Source organism: Pollicipes pollicipes, unplaced genomic scaffold (assembly GCF_011947565.3).
Source record: "Pollicipes pollicipes isolate AB1234 unplaced genomic scaffold, Ppol_2.1 Scaffold_3481;HRSCAF=4094_pilon_pilon_pilon, whole genome shotgun sequence".
Classification (NCBI taxonomy): domain Eukaryota; kingdom Metazoa; phylum Arthropoda; class Thecostraca; order Pollicipedomorpha; family Pollicipedidae; genus Pollicipes; species Pollicipes pollicipes.
Window position 1 is genome coordinate 433,727 of NW_023596304.1, and position 23,630 is coordinate 457,356.

General features: G+C 56.4%; 3 protein-coding genes across 3 annotated transcripts; 2 read left to right on the forward strand and 1 right to left on the reverse strand.

Annotated features, from left to right (window-relative positions):
* Positions 1-7,876, reverse strand: LOC119092848 (RNA N6-adenosine-methyltransferase mettl16). Its single transcript, XM_037215767.1, has 8 exons — positions 7,659-7,876; positions 6,890-7,210; positions 5,556-5,715; positions 3,796-3,911; positions 3,665-3,741; positions 2,912-3,092; positions 1,918-2,028; positions 1-1,568 (listed from the first exon to the last, which is right to left on the reverse strand). Exons 1-8 carry the CDS (start codon positions 7,761-7,763, stop codon positions 807-809), a joined length of 1,833 nt encoding a protein of 610 aa, XP_037071662.1. The 5' UTR covers positions 7,764-7,876; the 3' UTR covers positions 1-806.
* Positions 7,877-10,212: 2,336 nt separating this feature from the next.
* LOC119092824 (wolframin) lies at positions 10,213-15,096 on the forward strand. The gene is made up of 2 exons (XM_037215742.1): positions 10,213-10,305; positions 11,642-15,096. Exon 2 carries the CDS (start codon positions 11,734-11,736, stop codon positions 14,293-14,295), a length of 2,562 nt encoding a protein of 853 aa, XP_037071637.1. The 5' UTR covers positions 10,213-10,305; positions 11,642-11,733; the 3' UTR covers positions 14,296-15,096.
* Positions 15,097-16,529: 1,433 nt separating this feature from the next.
* LOC119092849 (AP-4 complex subunit epsilon-1) lies at positions 16,530-21,029 on the forward strand. Its single transcript, XM_037215768.1, has 7 exons — positions 16,530-16,576; positions 17,815-18,055; positions 18,747-18,933; positions 19,147-19,343; positions 19,594-19,752; positions 20,371-20,504; positions 20,909-21,029. The coding sequence occupies exons 2-7, from the start codon at positions 17,873-17,875 to the stop codon at positions 21,027-21,029; spliced, it is 981 nt and encodes a 326-aa protein (XP_037071663.1). The 5' UTR covers positions 16,530-16,576; positions 17,815-17,872.
* The last annotated feature ends 2,601 nt before the right edge of the window (positions 21,030-23,630 follow it).

Here is a 23,630-nt window from a genome sequence, read left to right on the forward strand (position 1 = left end):
TCTCGGCCGTCAGTGTATGACAGAAGCTGGACCTCCAGCTGTCCGCGTTTGACGGAAACATCTCTCGACTGTCTGCGTCTGGCGGGAGATGGTCTCTCAACCGTCCCTGTCTAATGATGCTGTACTCCCAACCGCACGAGACAATGCCTACCAGTTTTGGGATCAACGTCCTCGGGCGTAACACAAGCTGGGACGTTAATCCAAACTGCGTGTGAAAACGTGACACATCAAACAAAAACAAATGTGCTCATATCCTTCTGACCCTCACAACAGCTTATCCATCGCGACGTAGATCACGTATAGCAAACATCAGTCAGTCAGTCGGAACACAAATGCAATTGATTGAATAAAAAAGTATTCACACTGGCGAAAATGGTGTACTGTGGAAAAGGGCTGTATAGTGTCTAGAAGACATGGGTTGCATTCATTGTGCCCTTGAGTGATTCCAATGGCACTGTTACCCATCGGTGTGTGAGCACCGCAACCAGTTACCGTAGTCTCTTCAACTTTTCGATTTGCCCTAAGACGTGGCACACGCGGGCTCATCTTTGAACGGCAGGGTCGGTTCATGCTCAGCCTCTTAACATTTTGGGCCGAACGAAGCAGGCGCGCTGAAACCATTAATCAACGTGCCCTACGGTCTACATTGACTCTAGAAAGAGGCTCTCCCACACAGCCCGGTTCCCTCTCATCTCCGAGGCAACACGATTGTGCAACTTCTCATGCGCCAGATGAAACAGGGTGCATGTGAGGCAGCCGCGCGTTAGCGAGCCCGGCACCGGCCGAGGTGAGTGAGCATCCGACCGTCACGGTGAGCTGGTCGCTCCGCCGGCCGTCTGGACAGAGCCCGGCTCGGACTGTGACGCCGGCTCCGTGGCAGCGCCAGCGGCCGGCGAGTCCAGCCGAATCTTCTGACGCATCTTGTCTCGCAGGTGGTGCAACACGCGGCCCATGCCCTCCTTCACCGCTGCTGACGGCCCGGCGGCGGCCCCGCTGCCCTGCACGGCGCCAGCAGCCGGCCCGGAGGACGTGCTCATCACCAGCCGCTGGCGCATCTTGTTCTTCAGGAAGAGCAGCACGCCGTTCATGCCGTCCATGGCCAGCTTGCCGGTCAGCAGCGTCATCTGCAGCAGGATATCGTGACCCTTCTTCTGCACGAACAGCGTGAAGACGAGGGCCGGCCGCGGCTTGGGCTCGGCCAGCGACACGGCTCCCAGCCTCGCCTCCAGACACGGCCGCTTGGCCGCCGGGCCGGTCTCGGCCGCGGCCGCCGCTGGCTCGGCCGACTCGGAGTCGGCGCGCGGCCGCTTGGGCGGTGGCTCGGCGGTGTCCGAGCGCCAAGACAGGTCAGACAGGTCGGAGCCTGGCTCGGCGTCCGGCTCGTGGTCGAAGTCGGGGTCGGGCGAGCCGGTCAGCTCGGCCGAGCTCGGCGACGGCTCCAGGTCGGAGGTGGCGCCCAGCCGCTCCTGCGCGCGCCGCCGCCGCCGATTGTGCGTCCACGTGTCGGCCGCCGCCGTCACCTTGTATGAGGCAAAGTACTTGTTGCACTTGCCCGGCTCCACCTCGGTCTGCCAACGGCCGCACGTGCGGTCACAGGGTTGGTCGGCCGGTTGACACGTTAGCGCCATACACAGATACGCAGGCCAACCTCCTGCGATGCGGAGGCGCCCACCGCGTACCTTGCGCGTGACCTGTACTCCGGTATGGCATAAGCAAAACTCGGACATGCCATAGGAAATCTCAGCAAGTCGAATTCGGACAACCATTCAAAAGTGGTAGTCATCGTGCCTTACTGGCTACATTCCATCAGCGTTCATGGCGTTCGTCCGGTGGAGAATTCGCAGGAAACACGATGGCGTTCCTCCAGTGGGAAATTTACGACAAACACAGACTGCTGGGGGGGCAGTCTAGTCTGACCTGCAGCTCCTCAAGCCAGCCGACCACGCGTTGCTTAACACTGGGGATGTCGTAAGGGATGCCGTCCATGTCTCGCGGTACTACACACTGCACCGGCGCGCGCTTCTTCGTCTGAGGACGCAGAACACGGGGTGAGAACGTGCGCAAACACCCTTCCCCCTCCCCCCCCCCCCCCCCGTCTCTACTGTACCAGTCCGACGGCGACAAGTTTTTGAAAAGGATCAACGCTCTTTCCGGAACAGGCCAGCGTCCAAACACACCCAGAGCAAGGTCAAGACAAATGACTGTCAAATGGTCGAAAGGAAGTCGGCTGAGATAAGTTTTTCCTAAATAAACAAATGCATGACGTAGGGAGTAAAGGCTTAGAACTCCTAGTTTCCCGGCATTACGAGCTCACACTTCACAAATGAATACCGTTATGGATCTTCAAAATATCACGATGTACTCGTTCAGCGAGGTTGTCAAGCAAAGATGTTAAACACCAGATAAGAAAACATCCCAGCTTTTGAGCCTCTCACGTCTGAACACCCAATACACGGTACTGTGCAAACGACTGCCAAAAACACTGGCGGCTATGCCGAAAAGTTTCGAAGACCCACATTGAGTATTAGAACAGAAGGAAATGCAAATGCATGTATCAATGTTCATCACAACGGACAGGAAACCATTTCTACACGAACCTAAAAACATAAATGATGAACTTTAAAATTTGTAATGCTAGCTTCTTCTTGACGTTAGCTTGTTCTTAACTGACTACGAGCATTACGTGTAACGTCGAGCGCTGATAACATAACCAACGTTTGTTTGATGCTGTTTAACCAGTACGTCTCGGTGTATTGAAGGCTGCTAACTTAACTGTCCGCGTAAGAACTCTGAACCCATAATAAGCAAGTGCATATAACGCACAGTTCGCTCAAAACCCAAAGCTACGGCCACAAAACCGCACCAGCTCCCCGCCGAAGTTCACACGTATCTATGGCCGTCGGCAGCCCACCTGCTTCATGCCCTTGACCTGGTCAAGCGCCAGGCCGGCCTGGAATGTCCAGCCCATGGCCCAGCGTTTGGTGTTGCCCTGGCAGAGTTCGGTGGTGATGACCTCGGCGGCGCCGGCCTCGTACGCCAGTCGCTTCATCGGCCGCACGCTCGACTTGTGACCCAGCATCGTGGTGAACACGCTGCGGCAGGAGGCCGGCTCAGCTCGCAGTCCAGGCTGACAGCGCGGCGCCGACGGATGTGGGCCCACTGCACCCCTCCGTAGGCGGCGACTGCACCTTGCTGTATGGGCCAGCTGCACCCCGCTTTATGGGCCGACTGCACCCTCTGAGGGCGGCGACTGTACCCCGCTGTATTGGCCGACTGTACCCCGTTGTCTGGGCAGACCCCATACCACTACATAGGTCGAAAGTACACCACTGTACGAGCCGACTGCACCCCACCGCACCCTAGACGACGGCAGAGCAGGGAGCTCACGTCTGTCGCCGGGCCAGCCGGGCTTATTGCGTCTACACGGGTCTGATCCCGTCCCGACTGCCTAATACTGAGACGCCGTTCAAGAGCGCTTCGAGGGCAGTGAGCATATGCTGGCCATGATAACACTGACATCTCACTCGGCCCACGTCCATGGTACGCTACGCTGCACCAGCCTGAGCACAGCTCTGGACAGACCCACACTAGGGCGCCAGCCAGGCCCTGAGGCCGGCGCGCTGTGGCGTCGCTGGCCGGGAGGCGGCGGACGCATCTGCCGTACCGGCACCGGTCGGCCAGCTGCGGGCTCTCGGCGATCAGACGGCCGACGAACGCCCGCTCGCCGCCCGGGCACGCCACCTCGTGCAGCAGGCCGGTGGCGGCGGCGGCGGGCGGCGGCCGGCGCGCGCGCGCCTCGCCGCCCTCCGCCGGACTCTCAGAGTCGAAAAACGGCGGGTTGCAGAGCGTGAAGTGGACGGGCCCGGCCGACTGCAGCGGCCCCGTCACGAGGCTTGCGTCGGCCTCCAGCACTGCAACACGTGCGCCGGTACGTTAGCGCGCACTCTCTCTACGGCAAACCTGTATCCAGCTGGCATTCACGGGTCCCGAAGGTTAAAGGCCAAACGGGCCCTGCACGAAGACTTGGAAAATCCCGGGCCCCCTTGGTCCGGGGGGAACTCATTTACGCGGGCCATTCAGCAGAAAGAGGCCCATGAGGCAAAATCCCCAAGGGGCCCACTTCAAAGGGGCTCACCGAGCGGAGCTGCGGTTAATCCCAGGCTCCCACTAATAGATGCCGATGTAAGAGAAACGATGGGCTATGGGGTCATTGGGACCAGAGAGGAGTCACGAGGCCACCCTCAGGTACCTGAGGGCCCTGCAGGAAATGGCCCGCTGATCCAATTTGTGTCAAAGTCCAAAAGGGACCCCTGGCACTGACGTCACGTAATGGAATGTCCCTGCTATACTCAAGATGTCTCAAACACGGCCATCAAAGACGCTGAATGTTCAAGGGCGACTTTCAAGAGCCTGCAGCCGGAACTGCTCCAAGCGCGCTGTATTAGCGGTTCAAAAGCTGCAGGTTGGCGCGGTCCGCGGCCCATTTCCCGAGGCCGAGTACAGCGCCAGGGGTATGAATGACCTAAACGACCAGCAAGCGAGGTGTAAACATCGAGATGCAAAATCGCCGCAGCACCCTTCTAGTTCACTAAGAGCGCTTATCTCGACACGGCTGTCTTGGGTGGAGGGTGAGGCACGAGACCCGTCAGGCAAGTTATTTGTGGAACCGTGCCAGCTCCGGCTGAACGTAGGCTAAAATTTGGACGACACAAACAGTGTTAGCATGGCCCCCTGACGTAAGGCTAACACGCACAATCGTGAAGTGTCATCTGTGAGACCGAAAAAAACACTTCGAAGGAGGCTCGCCCTCGAGAGCTAGAGGCCCATTCCAGACCCCTACTGACAGATGGCTGAACTCTGCATTGTGATCCGCCCGAAAACTTTTGTGAGCACGTCGCACGGGATATTGTGAGCGAGCATTTTGGGTCACATGAAACAAAATGTTACGCTGCTTCTCTGTGTGGCAATACAGTTATCCATGTTGGGTGTTTTGCTTGGATGGGTCTCCCCGCTAAGGTCTTGACTGTTCTGATCGGAGAGCTCTGTTTCTCAAATTTCACACTTCCAACCGCAATTCAGCATTTTCTAACGTATGAGATATTCTATAGCGGCATACTTTGTATCCTGTGCGCGAAAAAAAAATCGAAAGACTTTTCGCCGTAACTTGCCGTGCATCAGAATGGCTTTGCCGAAACTATTTGTCCAACGTCGTACAACAATTTTGGGCCATCCATCGCCAAGACCTATAAATGGCCGCATCCGGGAAGAAATACGATTTTCAAAAGGCATACGTGGACAGGGGGTCGACTTAGTGGGAAAAGGGGGGGAGGCTCACTTGGAAAGGAGACCCGGACAGCCAACATCCCCTCCCCCCCCCAAAAAAAGTGTCTGGCTGCGCGTCTGCCGGCACCTGGACGGTCGTCACAGCATATATTGCAGAAGTGGTGTGTACATACCAGCGTGCGGCGTCAATGAAAGCACACCAGAACAAAAATATGTCAGTCCATTTGCATACATTACGTCGACACTTTCACCCGCCGTCCCTCAATTCTCACCCTGCACGAGCTGCTGCAGACTGTTCTTCTGGACGTTGCGGCGCGCCACGGCCAGCGAGTCGGCGTCACGCTCCGTGGCCACCATCCTCCAGCCGCGCCGGGCTCCAGCAGCGCGTACACCGCACACGGGCCCGTGCCTGTCGGCGGCCAGCGTGGTCACCTGCCAGCGACGCACCGACACCGGGGCGACGACGGCATCCGCGGCGCGGCGTCCCAGGGCACGGCCGCCGTCCCGTCCGGGCCCCTCCACTGGCGGCGAGCGGCGCCTGGGGGACGGCCGCCGTCCCGTCCGGGCCCCTTCACTGGCGGCGCGGCGTCCCAGGGCACGGCCGCCGTCCCGTCCGGGCCCCTCCACTGGCGGCGAGCGGCGCCTGGGGACGGCCGCCGTCCCGTCCGGGCCCCTCCACTGGCGGCGAGCGGCGCCTGGGGACGGCCGCCGTCCCGTCCGGGCCCCTCCTGGCGGCGAGCGGCGCCTGGGGACGGCCGCCGTCCCGTCCGGGCCCCTCACTGGCGGCGAGCGGCGCCTGGGGACGGCCGCCGTCCCGTCCGGGCCCCTTCACTGGCGGCGAGCGGCGCCTGGGGACGGCCGCCGTCCCGTCCGGGCCCCTCACTGGCGGCGAGCGGCGCCTGGGGACGGCCGCCGTCCCGTCCGGGCCCCTTCACTGGCGGCGAGCGGCGCCTGGGGACGGCCGCCGTCCCGTCCGGGCCCCTCACTGGCGGCGAGCGGCGCCTGGGGACGGCCGCCGTCCCGTCCGGGCCCCTTCACTGGCGGCGAGCGGCGCCTGGGACGGCCGCGCGCGCCTACACGCTCGCTGTGCGGCTGGCGGCAGGGCCGACTCCACCATGCGGTGAACAGAACACACGCCGGACGGCGGAGCGCTCTTTGACGCAATGTATGAGTGAGCACGGACGAGGACGTAACGCCATATGGTGCCTGTAGTCTAGTCATGCAGGTCACCCTGTCACTACGTGGGATCTGCCACCAGTGCGCAAGGCGCCGAATATCGCGACAGCGCATCGGCGACTATTCTTATCATGTGACATCGCAATCAGGTCACGTTCACAGGTCGTGCTCAAATCGGTTTGTGGGTCGTGCTCAAATCAGCTCACTATGGTTATGCTGAAATTGATTAACGGACCGTTCTTAAATCAGCTCCAGGGTCATGCTCAAATGGGCTCATGGGTCCTGTCCGGAGTTTGTAAGTGTTTGAATAACTAACTAGTCTGGCGCCACGGTTCGAGCACCAGCCACTCACAGGCAGCACCTCACTGAGAAAGTCATTGTTGGGGCAATTCATTCCCGAGTCCGGCCAAGACAGCGCAATCTAAGCAGCTGGTTGAAGCGCTAGAGACGATTCCGTTCCCGAGCGTGGAAATCGAGACGGCACCTGCGCCCGACAAAGGTCACAGCGCCGCCTCGTCGGGCGCCACGTACCCAGGTCCAGGCCGACAACGGTCTCGTCCTTGGGCAGCTTCAGGGCGCGCACGATATCCTCCAGCCAGAGGATGTAATTGAGCCGATTGGGCAGCGTAGGCACCAGCTTGTCTGCCGGAATCTCCACGTCCAGCTGGAAGTCCTTCAGCAGCAGCGTTTGCGTCAGCACGCGCAGGGCGTCCGGATCCTTGAAGTCATATTTAACCTTGCCCGACACATCCTGGGAAAAGGTTCCATCCGTATGTCTTTCGTGCGTTGGGAATCAAACAACCACGCGCTCGCAGCGGCGCTCCACGTCTTTCGACATATTTTGAGTGATCTGAAATGCTGCATCATATGATATTAATAGGCGTTTCAATAACAGCAAGTCTCATTACAAAGCAAAGAGCAATCATTATTTACTGTAAGTGTTCATTATATGTTAGTTGTACTTGTGGGGACTAACTGAACATTCGCAGTTAGTTTCACCAGCGAGTGTCGCCCCTCTCATACACGACCACCGTACACTAGCCGTGAGCCTCATCTGGAGATGGCTGTGTATATGGACATGCTCGCTGTGCGCTGGGACCGCAGCCTCGAGCCGATCCGACCGTGAAGCGCACAGAATACATGAGGAACAGCCGCGGCCTTGGCGCAGTGAACACCGACGACCCCCAGAGGACACTCACTGTGGTTACGTGTTTCCTGATGTCCGGAAAGTCATCTACCAGAGCTTTGAAGTCTGGAGGGGTTCGGTATATGTTACGCGGATGCATGAATGCATTTTGAGCCATCTTGTCCACACCAATTCACTACACAAGTCTTCCAGCCACCTGTGGCTGCAGTTGTTGCTGATTTCTCATGTGAAGAAGGACACATCTGTGACTTTTCATATCATACCATTAAGCCATTGTTCATGAGAGTTGGAGAAGTTTAACTATATTCATGTAGCCCTAACTAGATACATTTCATTTATTGTACATAAGGTGATATTGGGCAAGACCATTTCATAAGAGTGCACCAAATTTGATCAGAACAGTCTGTCAAGTAATAAAAAGTGACAGCAACAGACAGACCAACCAGCAGTCTGTGTCAAAATGACAACAGCAAATACCAATGCACTGAAACTAAAGGCAGTAAGCTTTTAAGGCAGATCAGTAAGCGCATCACTTTTGTGAGTGCCCTTGATGGATCAGAGGCAGCAGAAAAGAACCCAGCACCAGAAACCAGGTAACATAGCACCAAATGTGCTCCATGGAAGATATGCAAGCAACACCAGACCTGACAAACCATGGGGGGGGGTTGGCACTACAGCTATCAAGGATGACCAAGGCCTGTATCGTGAGATGTCACATGGCATCTATCAATCATATTCTGGTTGACTTGACCCAGGGCATCTGTCAGCAGTCCCATACACCAAAGCACTGGCCTAGGGATGAAAGAAAAGCTAGACCAGCAAGGCATGGGAAGACGTAAGATGATCTGATCATACTTATCACTCAGATGCAGGATTTTGCCTCGTTGAGCTTGGTGCAACAGAGCACCCCATGTTTACCGTGCCACGTCAACAGGCATCATCTAGTGTAGATTTTTCCTGACTGAATAAATGCTACAACACCACTGGCTGGGCCTCACCTTGAACTTGTGAGTGCCAAACTCTAGCCAGGCCAAATTACACAGACACGGTACACCATTTTTCTTGTTATGGGGTATTTTTGGCTAGTCGCCTTGGAAACATCACAATTCTTTGAAAAATTGACTTTCCATGCACACAAATGGGTACCAGCTATACACCAAACAATTACTGTTGTGATGTTACCCCACACCAGTCATGTTTGGCACATGTATTTCTACAGTCTGATGTAGTTGTGTCATTGGGGCTTTATGACACACTGGGCTGCTGAGGCTATATGCCACCATCTGCCTCTCTCCCTAGCAGGAAGGACAGGCACCACACTGAATTGAACCCATACCTCTGGTTTCCCAGACTCAGCAGTTAACAAGGACACATTAACCACACTACCAGTAAGTCAGTGTGACACAGTTGCAGTGCTTTATTGTAAGATCATGCAGACCAATTAATGCTTTGCTGGGCAAGACAACATAATCAAAGTATCTTTTCAAGAATACATGTTTCACACCAGTTCAAGTTCTAAATAAGTCAGGTCCACACACTTCTGATATTCAGAGCCAACCTCAGCCTCAAATTCGGGTGTCTTTCAAGTTCGGTGATACAGCCACCGTCACCGCCTGGGACATTACACCCTAGTCTTCAAACACTTGATTAGCTAGTCACTGGGTTCCTCAACATCAACTAATATTTCACTTCACCAGTTTTAATCAACGACCCCCACATATGGACCAACACTCTCCACCGCGCCTATTCACGCGCGGGGCAAGTTCGCGCGGGGAACTTCAATAAGCGGCACTGCGGCGAAAGTAGCGAATAGATCATGAACGTTTTCCGGGAAAGACGCACAACTTACAAAAAATGCACCAACGCAGGCACTAGCGAGATCACTCCTTCCACGCATGCCACCAAAAGCAAACAAACCACCCTAACGCTCTAAAAACAAAATCGGGTGACCCAAATATGTTTTAGATGCTCGGTAAAAGGCAGAAGATTCGCCAGATTTTAACTGGAATCTCAGAAAAGGTTCCCTCGTTTCAAGGTTATTAGTTTCCACATCCTTCCCCAAAACAGACCTATTTGATGTGGTTAAGGGCTTTGATAATGTGTTCACACGCTATACGAACACATCTTTACCCGCTCAATCGACCAATCAATGATGGTGCAAGAAAATCTATGTAAGAGCAAGTCTGACCATGACCTGATGCGTTGGTATCATGCCGCTTTGGTGATCTTATCTTGTCAAAATTAGTGCATGCCGAAGGAGCGATAGCGCGGTCCTAATTTTATAACGATCTGTACTGTGGGATCAAACTTAGCGGGGCCAAGCTGCTGCGGGCCTAACGTCTATGTACACCGGCGGTGCCCCAACCCCCTCCACGATGGTCTATATCATTGTGCTTTTCCCATCATAGATCGCTTCCAACAGGTTTAGAAACATGTGTGATGTTATCGCCTATCTCTTTTCCTTGTGAAAACCCTAGTTGCGCCACCGGTTTTATTAAGACATAGGGGTGTAACCAAGCCTGTAGGTGCACCCGCGGCGCTGCCTTCTCCACACCACACAACACCACCACAGCTTGACCTTGGAGTTCGCGCACGGATCTCGTTCGCGTCCCAAACACAGCGAACGCGAGGTGGGGCGGTTGGTGGTTAATTCCCCGGGCGCCGCCACCAGAGTAGGGTTGGCTGTGGCTATTCCAGAGGTGAGTAGGAAGACGCAAGATGTTTTGCATGTTTGTCTGGATTTAATTCTTGGGCTTGGTGTATGCCCGCTGTAGGGCTCCTCTAACGCAAGATTTGGGCTGGGCCTCAGTTGTGAATTCGGCGCACAAGTATAGGCCCCCCGGGAAGGCGCATGCAGTGAGTGGGCGCGGTGAACTATGACATCGCGCTTGTTACCGTGGCTATGAGATTGGGTGGGGACAAGGTGAAGGGTTCAATGGAGTCTGGGGATAGCCTGACATGAAAATAATGAGATGAATAAGGAAAGGTGAAACGTGTGCATTGCATGGTCAAAATTGGATCAGGATGTAATCCCATGGGAAAATTAAAGGAAAGTGGTGCTAAGTTCATGTTACATCAGGCTTTCCTCCACTGTAAATTGTGTCATTCCTCAGCAGCTGCTTGAGTGATGAATTTGCACTCACGATTGTTTTCTTTGAATATTGGATATGCTGGATGTTTGTAGACATGGCATGCAGAATGCAGATGATGGGTGGAATTATTATGCACCTACCTGTAATGGCATGGCTTACTATCAGAGCCCCTTTGAGAAGAAAATGTGAATAGGACAGCAAATCATAAGTGTTCTTAACATACCTGATAATCTGTTGCATTGCTTCTGCTTGTGTGGTTTGCAGTTAGTATTCCATGCTTGACTGCTAAATGTCAGGAAACCAGAAAAACTTGCTGCCAGTTACAGAACAGACTGATGACAGTGGAATCATTCCAATCATCCTTAAAAGCTTGCCACTCATTTTCCCTACTGTTCCAGCCAGGAGCATAGTTTTGCAAAATGGGTTGTGGGGCATTAAAGCAAAAACTGACATAACCTGCCCCAAAAGTATGCAACCAAACAGGTCTGTCCTCTAATTTTTATCCACTTTCTTTCCAAAGTGGGATTGTCTGAAGCCTGAGTTGGAGGGGGGTCTAAGCCCCCTAAGTGAATAGGAGACTATGCCTCTGGTTCTAGCATCCAAGTCATGGTGATGCCACCAAAGGACTGCTCCACATTTTGTTTCAAGTCTTGTTCCCTGTAGGTACCTGGCCCTACACCAAGGTCCAGTTTCACTGCAGCATAACACAATTTTCATGGTCAAGGTTGAGAGCCTGTCATGGCTGTGGGTGGCTTATACCACTGAAAAGAATGACATTGCGTTTGAGCTATTTTATGTCTTAATTCAAATATTTGCCCAGCCTTAGAGCTGTAGTACTCACCAGGAGACATGTTGCCTACTTAAACCAACACATACTTCAGCTCTGAGTTAGGCTTAACAGGAGGTCCAGCTCATGTGATTGACCCCTGCATACTGTTTGCAGGCCTGTGCAGTTGCTGTGTGTCTGTGTACACTCATCAGGTCAGCTAAGTGGCTGACCAGTCTGCTGAGCAGGCCCTGAGCAATCATCCCAAGATGGCGGGCACTGTGCCTGACGGAGAGGCGTCCGGCCGGCGCGGCTCGCGCAAACAGTGGACTCTGCACGACGGACCGCAAGGCTCGCTGCGTCGGCTGCGCAGTAACCTGGCAGAGGACGGCTGCGAGGAGTCGCAGCTGGTGTTGGCCAAGCAGCTGCTGGATGCGCCGGCCGCGCCCTCTGAGGCCACCCAGAATTATGTCCAGGCTGTCTATTGGTTGACCAAGGCATCCGAGCAGGGCAATGCTGAGGCTACCGAGCTGCTGCGCGAGTGCTTTGACCGGGGCCGCGGCATCACGGACCAGAACTACATCGACGTGAAGAACTGTTTGGACATGACGCAGGAGGAGAAGCTTTCGCGCCGTGCTGCCCGCGAGCTCTTCTACACGATGGCCGACGGTCAGGACTTCATCACGACGGCGCAGCTGCGCAGCCGGTTGCAGCGGCTCACCAGCCAGGAGCGGCGCGACCTGGAGCGTCCCGCGCCTGCCGCCGCCGCCGCCGACGGTGACCAGCCAGCCGCTGAGGCCGAACCACCCGCTGATGGCGGCGGCGACGGCAACGGTGACGGCAGAGATCAGGGCGAGGGCGTAGCAGCGACGGCGCCGGCGGCCGAAGACGCGACGGACACGCCGCGCACCATCTCCTTCCTGAGCCACATCGGCGGCGAGAAGCTGTCTGAGGACTCGCTGGTGGCGGCGGCGGCCAACTTTGTCAACGGCGACCTGCCCACCATAAACAAGTTCCTTAAGGTCAGCGATGACGAGACTGCTTTCCAGGAAATGACGCTGCTGGAGAAGGTGATGTTCCATCCGGTGCGCTCCGTCAGTTACGGCTATCACAAGATGATCGAGACAATGTCAGAGCGCGGCAACGCCTTCCTGCTCTCGCTGATCCCGACTACGCAACTGAAGACGATCCTGGTCGTGTTCCTTGTGTCCTTCGTCGACGTCCGCATGCTGCGCTTCATCCTGCCGGTCATCGTCCTGTACGTCGCCCTCTTAGTCATGGTCATCTCCACGCTGCAGATGCTACAGCTTCACGAGGACCTGGGCAATTTCCGCATCTGGTCACAGGTGATGAAGATTATCAAAGACGACCTGAACACGCAGCTAGCCGAGGCCAAGTTCTGCTGGAAGAACCTGTACCCGTACGGGCGCTTCTTCGTGGCGATGGCTGCGACGGTGACGGCGCTGCAGTACACGCCTGACTCGATGGTGCTCAGCTCCGAGATCACTGCGCTGGCCGCCCTCATGACGGCCATCACGTTCATCTCGCTCAGCGAGCGCCACCAGCGGCTGGCCTGGCTGTCGATGGTGCTACACGTGACGCTGTCCTGTCTGCACCTGTTCCCGACGCTGAGGCCTGCGCCGGCGGCCAGTCTGCAGCTGGCGCCCGGCCTCTTCCTCGACTTCTCGTTGCTGGCTATCCTGCACCTGGCCACGCTCGGTTGCTACGCCACGATGGCGGCGCAGGACAGGTGGCGCGGCACTTACAAGGTGCTGATCCCGCACCTGGCCTCGGTCGTCTGGTTCCAGACCGCCATTCTGTTTGCCGGCGACGCCTCCACCGGTGGCGTGCTGCGCGCTGTCGGCACCTTCTTCGGCACTGTGTTTGCGCTCCCCATCATCGGTGGCTTCCTGCTGCTATTCCCAGCTGTGGCACTGGGCCGTCACCTTTACCAAGCCGGCTTCCTGCTGCAGGCGGTGGTGACGGGCGCGCTGCTGGCGCTGCCGTTCGGCCTGGCCTTCTTGCGCAGCCGGCACGCCTCGCTGACGCGCGTCATCTCGTCGTACCAGGTGCTGGTGCTGGGGCTGGGCCTGCTGTCGCTTCTGCCGGCCGTGCAGATCACGTATCTGACGACGCCACCGCCCACCGACGTGACTGCGCTGCCCTGGCAGCAGTTCTATAACGTGTGTCACCGGCCGGCACTGGACGCCGCCACCACGGCCCAGGTGCAGCACGGCTGTCAGCTGCTGGAGGGCGCCACCGTCGAGTGGGAGGGCACCGTGGCCGACGTGCGCGTCCAGTCGGCCGAGAACAAGCTGCAGGCGCTGATCAGTTTCCTGCCGGTGGGCCTGCAGCAGACGCTGGCCTGCGTTTACGGCCGTCCAGTCGGAGACTGCAACGCCGAGCTGATGGACGAGGTCAGCTTCAGCCGCTGCAAGACGGCGCACACCGTCATGACGTCACGATGCACGTTGCGCTCCTGGAACCGCTACCAGTTTCACATTGTGGTGCACATGCCAGCTGGCTACCTAAACGTCAGTCCGGCTGATGTTTACCTGGCGGCCGACAACCAGTTCCAGGCGTTCGGACTGAACCTGCGGGCGGGCGACCGCGTGCAGTACCGCGGTCAATTGAGCGCCGGCCTGGGCACGACGCGGCCGCAGCTGCAGCTGACCGGTCTGCGCTGCCTCAGCTGTACCCAGGAGATCGCCCCCATACTGGAGGTCACCCAGCGCGACGTCGTCAACGAGCTCGTCACCAGCGCCGGCGCCGTCTTTAACTTCGTCTGCTCGCCGCTGCTGCGCTACGAGAAGGACCCAGCCGCCACCTGAGCGGGCCGCCGGCGCAGCGAGCGGCGCTTCTCCTCAGCTGGGGTCGCGGTGGCGGGCATTAATCAACTGTCTGAAGTCTGAAACGCGGAGCGCCTGGAGTTCGGGCGCGGATGCAGCTTTATGCCGACGCGGAATTGGTCGACGGACCTTCCCCTGTTGTTTTTCACGTCCTCTAGTCAGGCTTGATAGACTTGAATGAGGGTTGGCTTCAGGGGTCACGCTTTGCAAGCAATCCCACTATTATCTTGTTTCTGTGCTTCCTGCAGAGCAGCTTTCGCACATGGTGATGTTCACGGCATTAGCTGAGAAGCTTTGAATGGCCTCTTTCAATACTCTTCAACTACTTGCGAGTGACATCGGATAATGCACGTTGGTTCAATGGCGTGTGTTAATAATCTATATATGCGAGGTATTCGTTCCTTGTCTTATCTGAATGAGGGCCATAACTTTTTGTTTAGTGTCACATTCGTTGGCCAGGTTGGAAAGGGTAGGCTTTAACACTTAGATCTGATTTGCTACTTACGAGTGTATTTGTACCTAGTTGATTATTTCAGCATGGCTTATGGTCATACTTTTGCGTGTTGACTACTTTTGCCTTTGTCCTAGGAGTACACCTAGAAATTTCCTGTTTTTGTTTTTGTTTTTTTGGTACTGTCAGTTACTGTCTTGCCGCTGATGCTCGGGTAGACACATCAGTGAGCAAATGGGCACAGGCGACAGGTTTGTCAACAGATTGTGGCCTTTAGGAGAACTTGTTAAACAGACGCGTAGAGAAAGAGAGTTTGCCGGCAGGAGGCAGAGCTTGCCTGTTTACATCTGTGCTGTCGGTGCTCATTCTCAGAGTCCCTTTAAAACCGAGACAGCGGGTGCATTATCAAAACAAAGACGTAAAGCGCACTGGCCCAGGATTCAGAAATTGGGCTGTTGGCTATCGGGCAGCATTGCAAAGGCGTTGGCCAATTACTTGGAATGTTCCGTAAAGAAGATGGTGTGTGCTTTTCTAGTCTAAGTGCGAAATAAATAACATCAAAATGAACAGTGTTTGCAAACAGAGAAGGTATGACGCCGGGCTTACGGAAGTACGTTAAATGTATTATGCTTGGAATGTGAACGAAATATGTGGTTACCAGCATTGTACGGTCCCAGCGTCCTATTTTGGTGTGTTGTTGCCAATTTAGCGTGGATAACCGCAGAGTGCGTCGACCCAACCTTTTTGGGCCGATTTTCTGATGTGCGCTACCCAGGGGCGCAGTTTCGCAAAATTGGTTGGGGTGTGAGGCTCAACGGGAAAAAGTACCCAGCCAGCCCTCAAAATATGCAATAAACAGTTTTTTTATAAATTAATTCCGAATGGTTTGCATGGGTGACTGCGGGTTCAGAGTACCTGCTAAGCATAGCTTGTTGCGTATACCCCGAACCCACCACCCAAGTCGTGCCATCTAGTTCAACGGGTTTCTCCCGGATTCTGCCCACTTTCTGTCCCAGTTGGGGGGGGGGGGGGGACTGAAGTGTGTGTTAAGGGGATGGGGACTGAATCCCAAGTTGGAGGGGAGTGAAGCTCCCCCACGTCTATTCCAACTGAAAGGGAAACTACACCCGTGGCGTTGCCAGTGTCAAACTTACGCGCAAAGCTGTGATTCGTGCCCCTCTCCTCCCTGTTCTTACACCTTTCGGCCGACCTCTTCAGAACGTTTTCGTGTAGCTAGAGCAGCTACGATTTCGTGAGCCGTTCAGAACCCGGGGCACCATTAAACACATGCACATTGTATACCGTAAATATGATATGGTAGAGGTACGGTACAGGCTGTGACCTGAGGTCGCCAGTTTCAGGACGGTTGATGAAATCGTAGCTGCCTTTTCTTTCGGAAAATGTCTCGAGGACACCGGTTCGGCTTGCTCCTAGTTTAGATTCTGATGCACTGTCTTGGGGCAGTCGATGCAGGTTCTTATGGGGAAGACGGTGAACTGTGGTCACAAGTTTGAGGCTAGGCAATGAAAAAGTCTTGTATTCTTGCGTTAACTGGTGTTTATTTGGAAAAAAGTCGGCGCAGCACTCGGCGGTGCGGCAGTTTTTGAGTTTGGAGCTGCTTTTGTGGATGGTGGCGATGTTGACTGCTACGGACAGCATTTTGGTAGCCGCTTTTTGCGGCAATTCCTGCCCGGCAGCTACAAAATATTGTTATTGTCGTTCATGCAATCTGGGTTCCAACTTTAAGAAGAGGCATTCAGTGCACCTGAAAAAGATCTTGTGGTGTGTTAGGTGAAATATTTATGCGTCAGCGTAGGTACAGGCACGCTATTTTAAAGTTAAACACCTGCGAACATGAAAGCCAACACGTGGGCTGTATAAATTGTCACCTTTATACCCACTGTCAGCATAGTAAAACTAGATAAGATGGTAGTATCAGCCTAATTCCTCAGAAAAATCAGGGGAATGGGGCTAGTTTGGTTGATATTCCAGCAAGATGCCTTTATCGAATCAAAAGCGGAGGTGAAGTGTTGGTGAAATAAATTGGGTAAGATCTACACTTCTGCTGTTGTTTTGTTTTGCTAAAGGCATGTTGCAAAAATATCACTCAAACTATTCTCTATTGTCCTGTTTTTTCAGAGGAACAAGGCTAATGCTACTGTCTTATCTGTGTGAATAATGCTGCTCACTAATGCACTGGGAAACTAATGTAATGCAATGTATGTGATAGTTTCATTGAATACATAATATCAACAATAATTGGATAACATCCAGGTTGTATTAGATACCTTAACTTAAGGCATAGCAGTTGCATTTTCACAGTGCTGGTCATGAGTGTTTTGTGTTCATGGCACTGCACTGATGCACTGAAGTCAGTGGTTTGCATTTTGCTCACCATGGCTCATCTTACCAAGCAGATAAATACAATACTAGGAAATACATAGAGGTGCAATGGTGCCCCCATGCCTTTATGATGTCTCAAATTTTAGTCAGAAGCAAAGATGTGACCTGAGCATATTGCCAAAAAAAGTAAAGAAAGACACTTAAATCAGGTTTTCTCCTGTTAAAATTAGGAAATACATAGTAATGGAATTAAAATCCCTCTTTCAAATGTTCAATGAGCACACCATGCTTCTTCCTGTCAACAGCAGTCACTGCCAGCCCCTGATAGGACATATTTGTTCAGATATTCAGTGCTGATGCTATGCTGGATACTGCTATTTTTTTAGGTTAAAAAACACAAGTGTCATGATTGTCCTTGAACCAGCTGTCATTTAAACCCCAAACTTCTGATCATTCAATTAGAGACTGTTCATGATTCCAGCTGTTGCTAGTTACCTTCCTGGGAAAGTAAGTGGCAGATGTCATTGGCTGGTAATACATTCTTGTTATTTAGAGATGAGATGGTGCAATGCTGCCCCCTTCTTATTAATATCACAATTAGTTTAATTCCACCATTGGACTGCATTCTCATTTAAGTCTTGGTTTTCAAGAGCAACAGCTCTGCTTGCTGTAAAGATCCTTCACTAGCCATGTCTCTGCTCTTTCAGGTGCATTTTTTGCCTGAAGATAAAACAGGTCATGTAATTAGCAATCAGCCATATCAAGATGGCCTCTCTTTTGACTCTGAAACTGTCAAAACTTGCCAAGGCAGTGGCTGAAAACCTACCTAAAGTTAGTGATGCTGGTGCAGCGGCATTATCCGGTATCCCCATCAGGAAATCTTCTCCAGTGTCCTTCAGAGACTTCATCAGAAGAATATCACTCTGTGGGTGTCAGGATGAAATTGAGGTGAGATAACTGCTGGGCGTCTTTTGTTTCAAGTTCCATTATCCAGTATCCCTATCAGGAGGTCTCCCCCAGTTTCCTTCAGAGACTTCATCAGGGAAGTATCACTCTGTGAGTGTCAGGATGAAATTGAGGTAAGATATCTGCAGTGCACCCTTTGTTTCAAGCTCCCTGTATCTGCCCAAGATTGAAGTGACAGCAGGGAAGTCAGGTGGGACATTGTGTGCCACCCTGTGTTTGTGTTTTGTGTGTAAGCACTTGTTGCTTTTTAAACTTTTTGGCACTAGTTGCCAGCTGTTACTCAATGGTTTTGTTCTGCTAATGCTACCTGTTAGTGTATTATAAACTGTCATTTATCAATAGCATTTTTACCACTTTCTTGAAATACATTGTATCACAAATTGGAAGAATATCACTCTGTGGGTGTCAGGTGTCCCATGCATGGTGTGCTCCCATGCTCTCCTCCCACATGCTTACATTCCAAGCCCATACCCAAATCATTAGCATATGTCCTAAGCACATCTACCATTTCAGAAAGCCCATCACAAGGAGAATCCAGGGTCAGCTGTGGGAGATACTGAGGCCCAAGTAAACTGCCATTTACTTGGGAGATATGGAGCCTGAATGGTTCACATTCCATCTTAATTTGCTGACCAAAAATGGGGTGGCATCTGACAGTGACATTCCTTTCTAGCTGACAATCCAGGCCGAGTTGGCCAGTATGGAGCAGCTGCTGGCACTGCCCTCGGCCGAGTGCACGGTGCGCGCTCAGGCACTCAGTGTGGCCGTCTACTGTCACCTGCTCGGCTATGACGTGCGCTTCATCTGCATCCATGCCATCACTCTGGCGCAGCAAGGCTCACTGCTGCAAAAGCGAATGGGTAAGACAGCACAGCAGGCAAGCCACCACGGCACTGGGCGGCGTTCCCGCCGTTTTGGAGGCCATTTACTTGTCTTCAATGCTGGTGAGGCTGACGTGGCATAAGCTATTAAACACCCTGGCAACTGTGTGCCTTTTAAGATTGGTCATGTCTCTGGTAGCGAGGTGTGATCGCATACTGGAGGCCCGTCTGAGGAGAGGACGCCGTTGGCAGGCTACCTGGCCGTGTCGCTGCTGCTGAGGCCCACCGACGAGTTGGCCGTGCTGCTGGTCAACACTGTGCTGGGCGACTTACGTAGCGGCGACGTGCTGGTCCTCTGCACCGGCCTCAACATGGTCTGCCACCTGGTTACGGCCGACAACGCCGCCACCTTCCTGCCGGCCGTGCTCAGCAAGCTCAAACACCGCCAGGTGCGGGGCCCAAGCCTGCCGGGAGAACGGCCCGGCAACCTGTCCCTGCTGCTCTTGTGCACGTACTCGTGTGTACTTGACCATTTCAGCCGACGAGGTACTTTGCGACGCCAGTGGCCGAGTGGGTCGTTTGAGTCGTTACATCATTCTAGTCATTATAATGCCGGTCACGGGCGGAACTGCCGGCTCGTCGTCGCTGCGCCGTGCCGCTCTGTCCGAGCGCGACTCCATTTCGCGCTTCTGCCGACAGGCGGTGGTGCGGGACAAGGCGACGCGCGCGCTGCACAGTCTGCTGCTGTGCTCGCCGGAGCTGTTGCCCGGCCAGCTGGAGGCTGTGGAGACGGCGCTGCTGGACCGAGACCCGCTCGTCATGGCGTCGGCCGTCCAGCTGTGCCTCACGTTCGCTGCAGTACGGGCTGGGGGGTGCTGAGCATGTGCTGGTGGCGGGCCGAGACCGCGCCTGGGACGCGGTGGGCGGGGCTTGTTGGGACTGTAGGGCGACGCCTTGCGACAGTGGGAACCCGTCAGCTGCCTGCTGTCACGGCGTGCGGTGAGGCAGCAGACCACTACCAGAGCCATACAGCAGACCACGGCCAGAGACATTGAGTCGTCTCCGGGGTAGCGCTGCGGCCCAGCCGCTACGTCGGAGTCAATACCGCACCTGAACGGGCCGGCGCGGCGATGGTGTTTTGATGATCGCTTCGTATCCATCGTGTTGTTGGCCTTGCGAGATGCCCCCTTCCGGCACCGGGCAAGCGATGACGTTCTGGAACGGTAATTATCACAATGCCGCAGTGTGAGGCTAAGACGGCCTCACATTCAGATTTGGAATGATTTTACCACTGCCATGTGCTAGCCCACCTGAAGCGGACATCGCTCTGCGTGGCCCCATCATCGCATCAAACCACCCCCTGCGCTGTTTCCGCTCACGGCTGTATACCAGCCAGGGTCCCCCGTCGTGCGCCCCGCCTGTGGTGATGGCGCGGGCGGCGGGTGGTGCGCTGACGGCAGGCCTCCGATCCGACAGCTGAACCCGGCTATGTTCGCCCACCTGACCACCAGCCTGATGACGATCCTGGGCCAGGTCCAGAGCCGCAAGCTGCCGCCCGACTTCGAGCACAGGGGCGTGCCGGCGCCCTGGCTGCAGTGCTCGCTTATCCGGTGAGTCAGCCCTGGCGCGCGGTTGCTGGCGCTAACGCAACGCCACTGAGACCCACATCGAAGGCGCCGCGCACTGCAGCACACGGCTGTTATCCGTGATCCAACAACAGCACACCAAAGGAAACGCCGACCTTTTGGTATACACTGAGCTGTATTGCATGTCAAAAACGTGGACCCGTCCTTGTTCTCTTTGAATAACTGGTGTGGTTTTTGAACTTGAAGGGTGGCTCGATGTCACAAGCCATACGATTCGCCAGCTGTAATCCACCGGACGCGATGAGCATGCCAGTCGAGGTCGACGGTGCGCCCTTTGCGAGTGTGACCCAGCCGCTGTATGCTCCGGTGATGTTTGGAGTAAACACGAGGTCAGTGTGAGATGACACGGTGGTCTGGCGCGCCCCCAGGCTCATCTCGTACCTGTGCCCGGACGACTCGGGCTTGGCCGACACTTTCGCCCAGTTCCTGCTGTCCTCAGCTGATGGCCGGCGTCCCCAGCACCGCTATGGGCTTTGCCATCCTGTGTGAGTGCGTGGCGGCGGCGGCCACGCTGCCGCCGGCGCCGGCCGCGCCGAGCGGCGGCGGCGACGCGCCGACCTCGCTGCACGCGGCCGCGCTGCGCTGCGCCGGTCTGATGGTGCGCAGCGCCAGCGGGAACGTGCGCTACGCCGGCTTGGCGGCGCTGTGCCGGCTGTGCGACGGCGGCGCCGTGCTGCCCGACGGTCCGCTCCGGCTGGCCGTGCTCCAGTGTCTGCGCGACGCCGACGAGACGCTGCGACTGCGCGCCCTGCAGCTGGCTGCACGCCGTGGCCACCGAGGAGAGCGCCGAGGCGGTCTGCGGCCGGCTGATGGAGTCGGCGGCCTCCGCCGGCCGGCCGGAGGTGCGCGCCCTGCTGCTGGGGCGCGCCGCGCTGCTGGCCGAGCGGTACGCGGCGCGCCGGCCGGCGCTGCTGCAGGTCACTAACCGCGCGGTAGAGCAGGCCGGCGGTGCGGCGGTGGCCGGTCGGCTGCGGCGTAGCCTGCTTCTGGAACCGGACGGCGGCCCGCTGCGGCCGGCCGCCGCCCGGCTGTACGCCGCTCTGCTGGCGGACGGCGCTGCTGACGGACGACTGCGCACGCTGGCTCTCTGGGCCGTGGGCGAGCTGGCAGCGCTGCTGGAGCCTGAGCTGCTGGAGCGGACGGTAGCCGCGCTCTGCGACCGACTGCCGCTGCTGGCTGCCGACGACCCAGACCCGGAGCTGGAGCCGGACGCCGAGGAGAAGGAGGAGGAGGCGCCGCTGCTGCAGGAGCTGCGCGCGCTCGAGCGGCTCGTGTGGGTCGTGCGGGCCGCGGCTGGCTGTCGGCGCGGCAGCCCGGCTGACGGGCGCCCTGCAGCCGCTCGGCCACCACTGGGACCCGGAGGCGGCCGACCTGGCGCGCTCGGCGCTGGCGCTGCTGGCGGACGCTGACCGGCTGCAGCGCGTGGCGGCCGTGGCTGAGGCCGTGCGCGACGGCCGGCTGCAGCCCGACTTCACGCTGTCATTCGCCGACACGGCGGGTGGCGGCGGCGGTGGCGGACGGCGCGGCCGTGCTGCGCGCGCCGCCGCCGGCCGCCGGCTCCGTGGCGCCGAGCGTGGCCGCCACCTCGGACCGCTCGTCACCCACACTGGACGCTGGAAGTCCTTTTGAGACGCTTGGCCCGCTTCAGCTGCCCACATTGTGAGTGCGAAATCGACGCTGGTCGTGAAGTTGGCGTCGTAGATTATTTCTCGTGGCTCACCGGGTGCACCTACGGTGTTGTGTTCACCAACCGTGACATGTTCGTGTCTCCCGAGTGCCCTTTCATCTGCCTCCAGATCCAGTTCACGTGTGCCTCCCCCTCCCCTCCCCATCCCTGGTGTTACCTCAGTGTAGCGGGTCATAGCCATACACTGCATCCGTTAGCACACGTGACGTGTCGGCTGTACGACTGAAGTCGTAGGTTCGTAGCTGGAGGCGCAGTCAGAGGCGCGCTGGAGCGGGCGGGCGCTCTCCGCCGTCTGGATCGTGTCGGGCTGGGCTGTCCACCCAGGCGCGAGCTGTGCCGCGTCGCTTAGTCTGTGTGATCTGTTAGCCGACCTGTGCTGCTGTCGCCGTTCACCGACCAGTGTGCCCCGTCGCAGCCTGTTGGACGACGAGCAGCGCCCGCTGGAGGAGCCGCCGCCCGTTTGGACGCTGCAGGGCCGGACTCCCCGCCTCGCCGCCGCCGCCGCCGTCGCCGGCTCCGCAGGAGGGGCCAGCGAACCAGCTCCCTGCCGACCCCCGACCGGACACCGCCGAGCTGGCCACCCGACGACGAGCAGGCCCGCGAGATAGCATCACTGTTCCCGCCTGGGGGGTCATGACGGCCGGCCGATGGCGAGCAGATCCGGCAGATGGCAGCAGTGTTGCCCGCCCGCGGTGTCATGGCCGCTAGATGGCCGGCAGGGCCTGAGAAGTGGCAGCAGTGTTGCCGCCCGGCTGGACCGCGACAGCCAGACGGTGAACAGAGTCTAGAGGCAACCGCAGTGTTCACACCAAGGGATTCCCTCTGAGGGCGACTAGACCGCAAGCAGGCTGGAGGGGGGGGGGGGGGGGGGCAGCACTTCCCGTCCACTGACTGCGAGTACCGCTTCAAGCGGTGTTGGACAGGCGTGCACGTGCGGCTGGTCGGATTCTTATCGGAGTGAACGCTATATGAAGCTACCGCGTGCCTGCTTTCTTCAAGTGGCGCCAGCTGAATCGTAAGAATGTTGGGTTTTTAGGCGAGTTTTCCATACCGAGCTGATGGGGGTTGACCGAACTGGTATTGGCAGATCACCACTATCTCCGGGCGCTTCGCACACCCTCGACTCGCGCATGCAGGGATGAAATCCGAAGTAAATTGTCACTGTCCGCCCTTTAATACCCTGCCAGTGTTGCAGCAGACGCAAGGCTTTTACTGTGCTTTTAGCTAAAACCTTTTACCCATTTCGCAGAGGTCCGTTGTCCGAAGGGCTTCTAGCGATAGCCCCCAGATTGCTTTTGTGCAGGCGACGATGTGAGTAGATCATCGCTGATACGGCGTCGCGGTTAGCCTGCCGGACCGGGGTCCCCTACCTTGCAACCGGACTTGCCAGCCCAGCAGGCGTC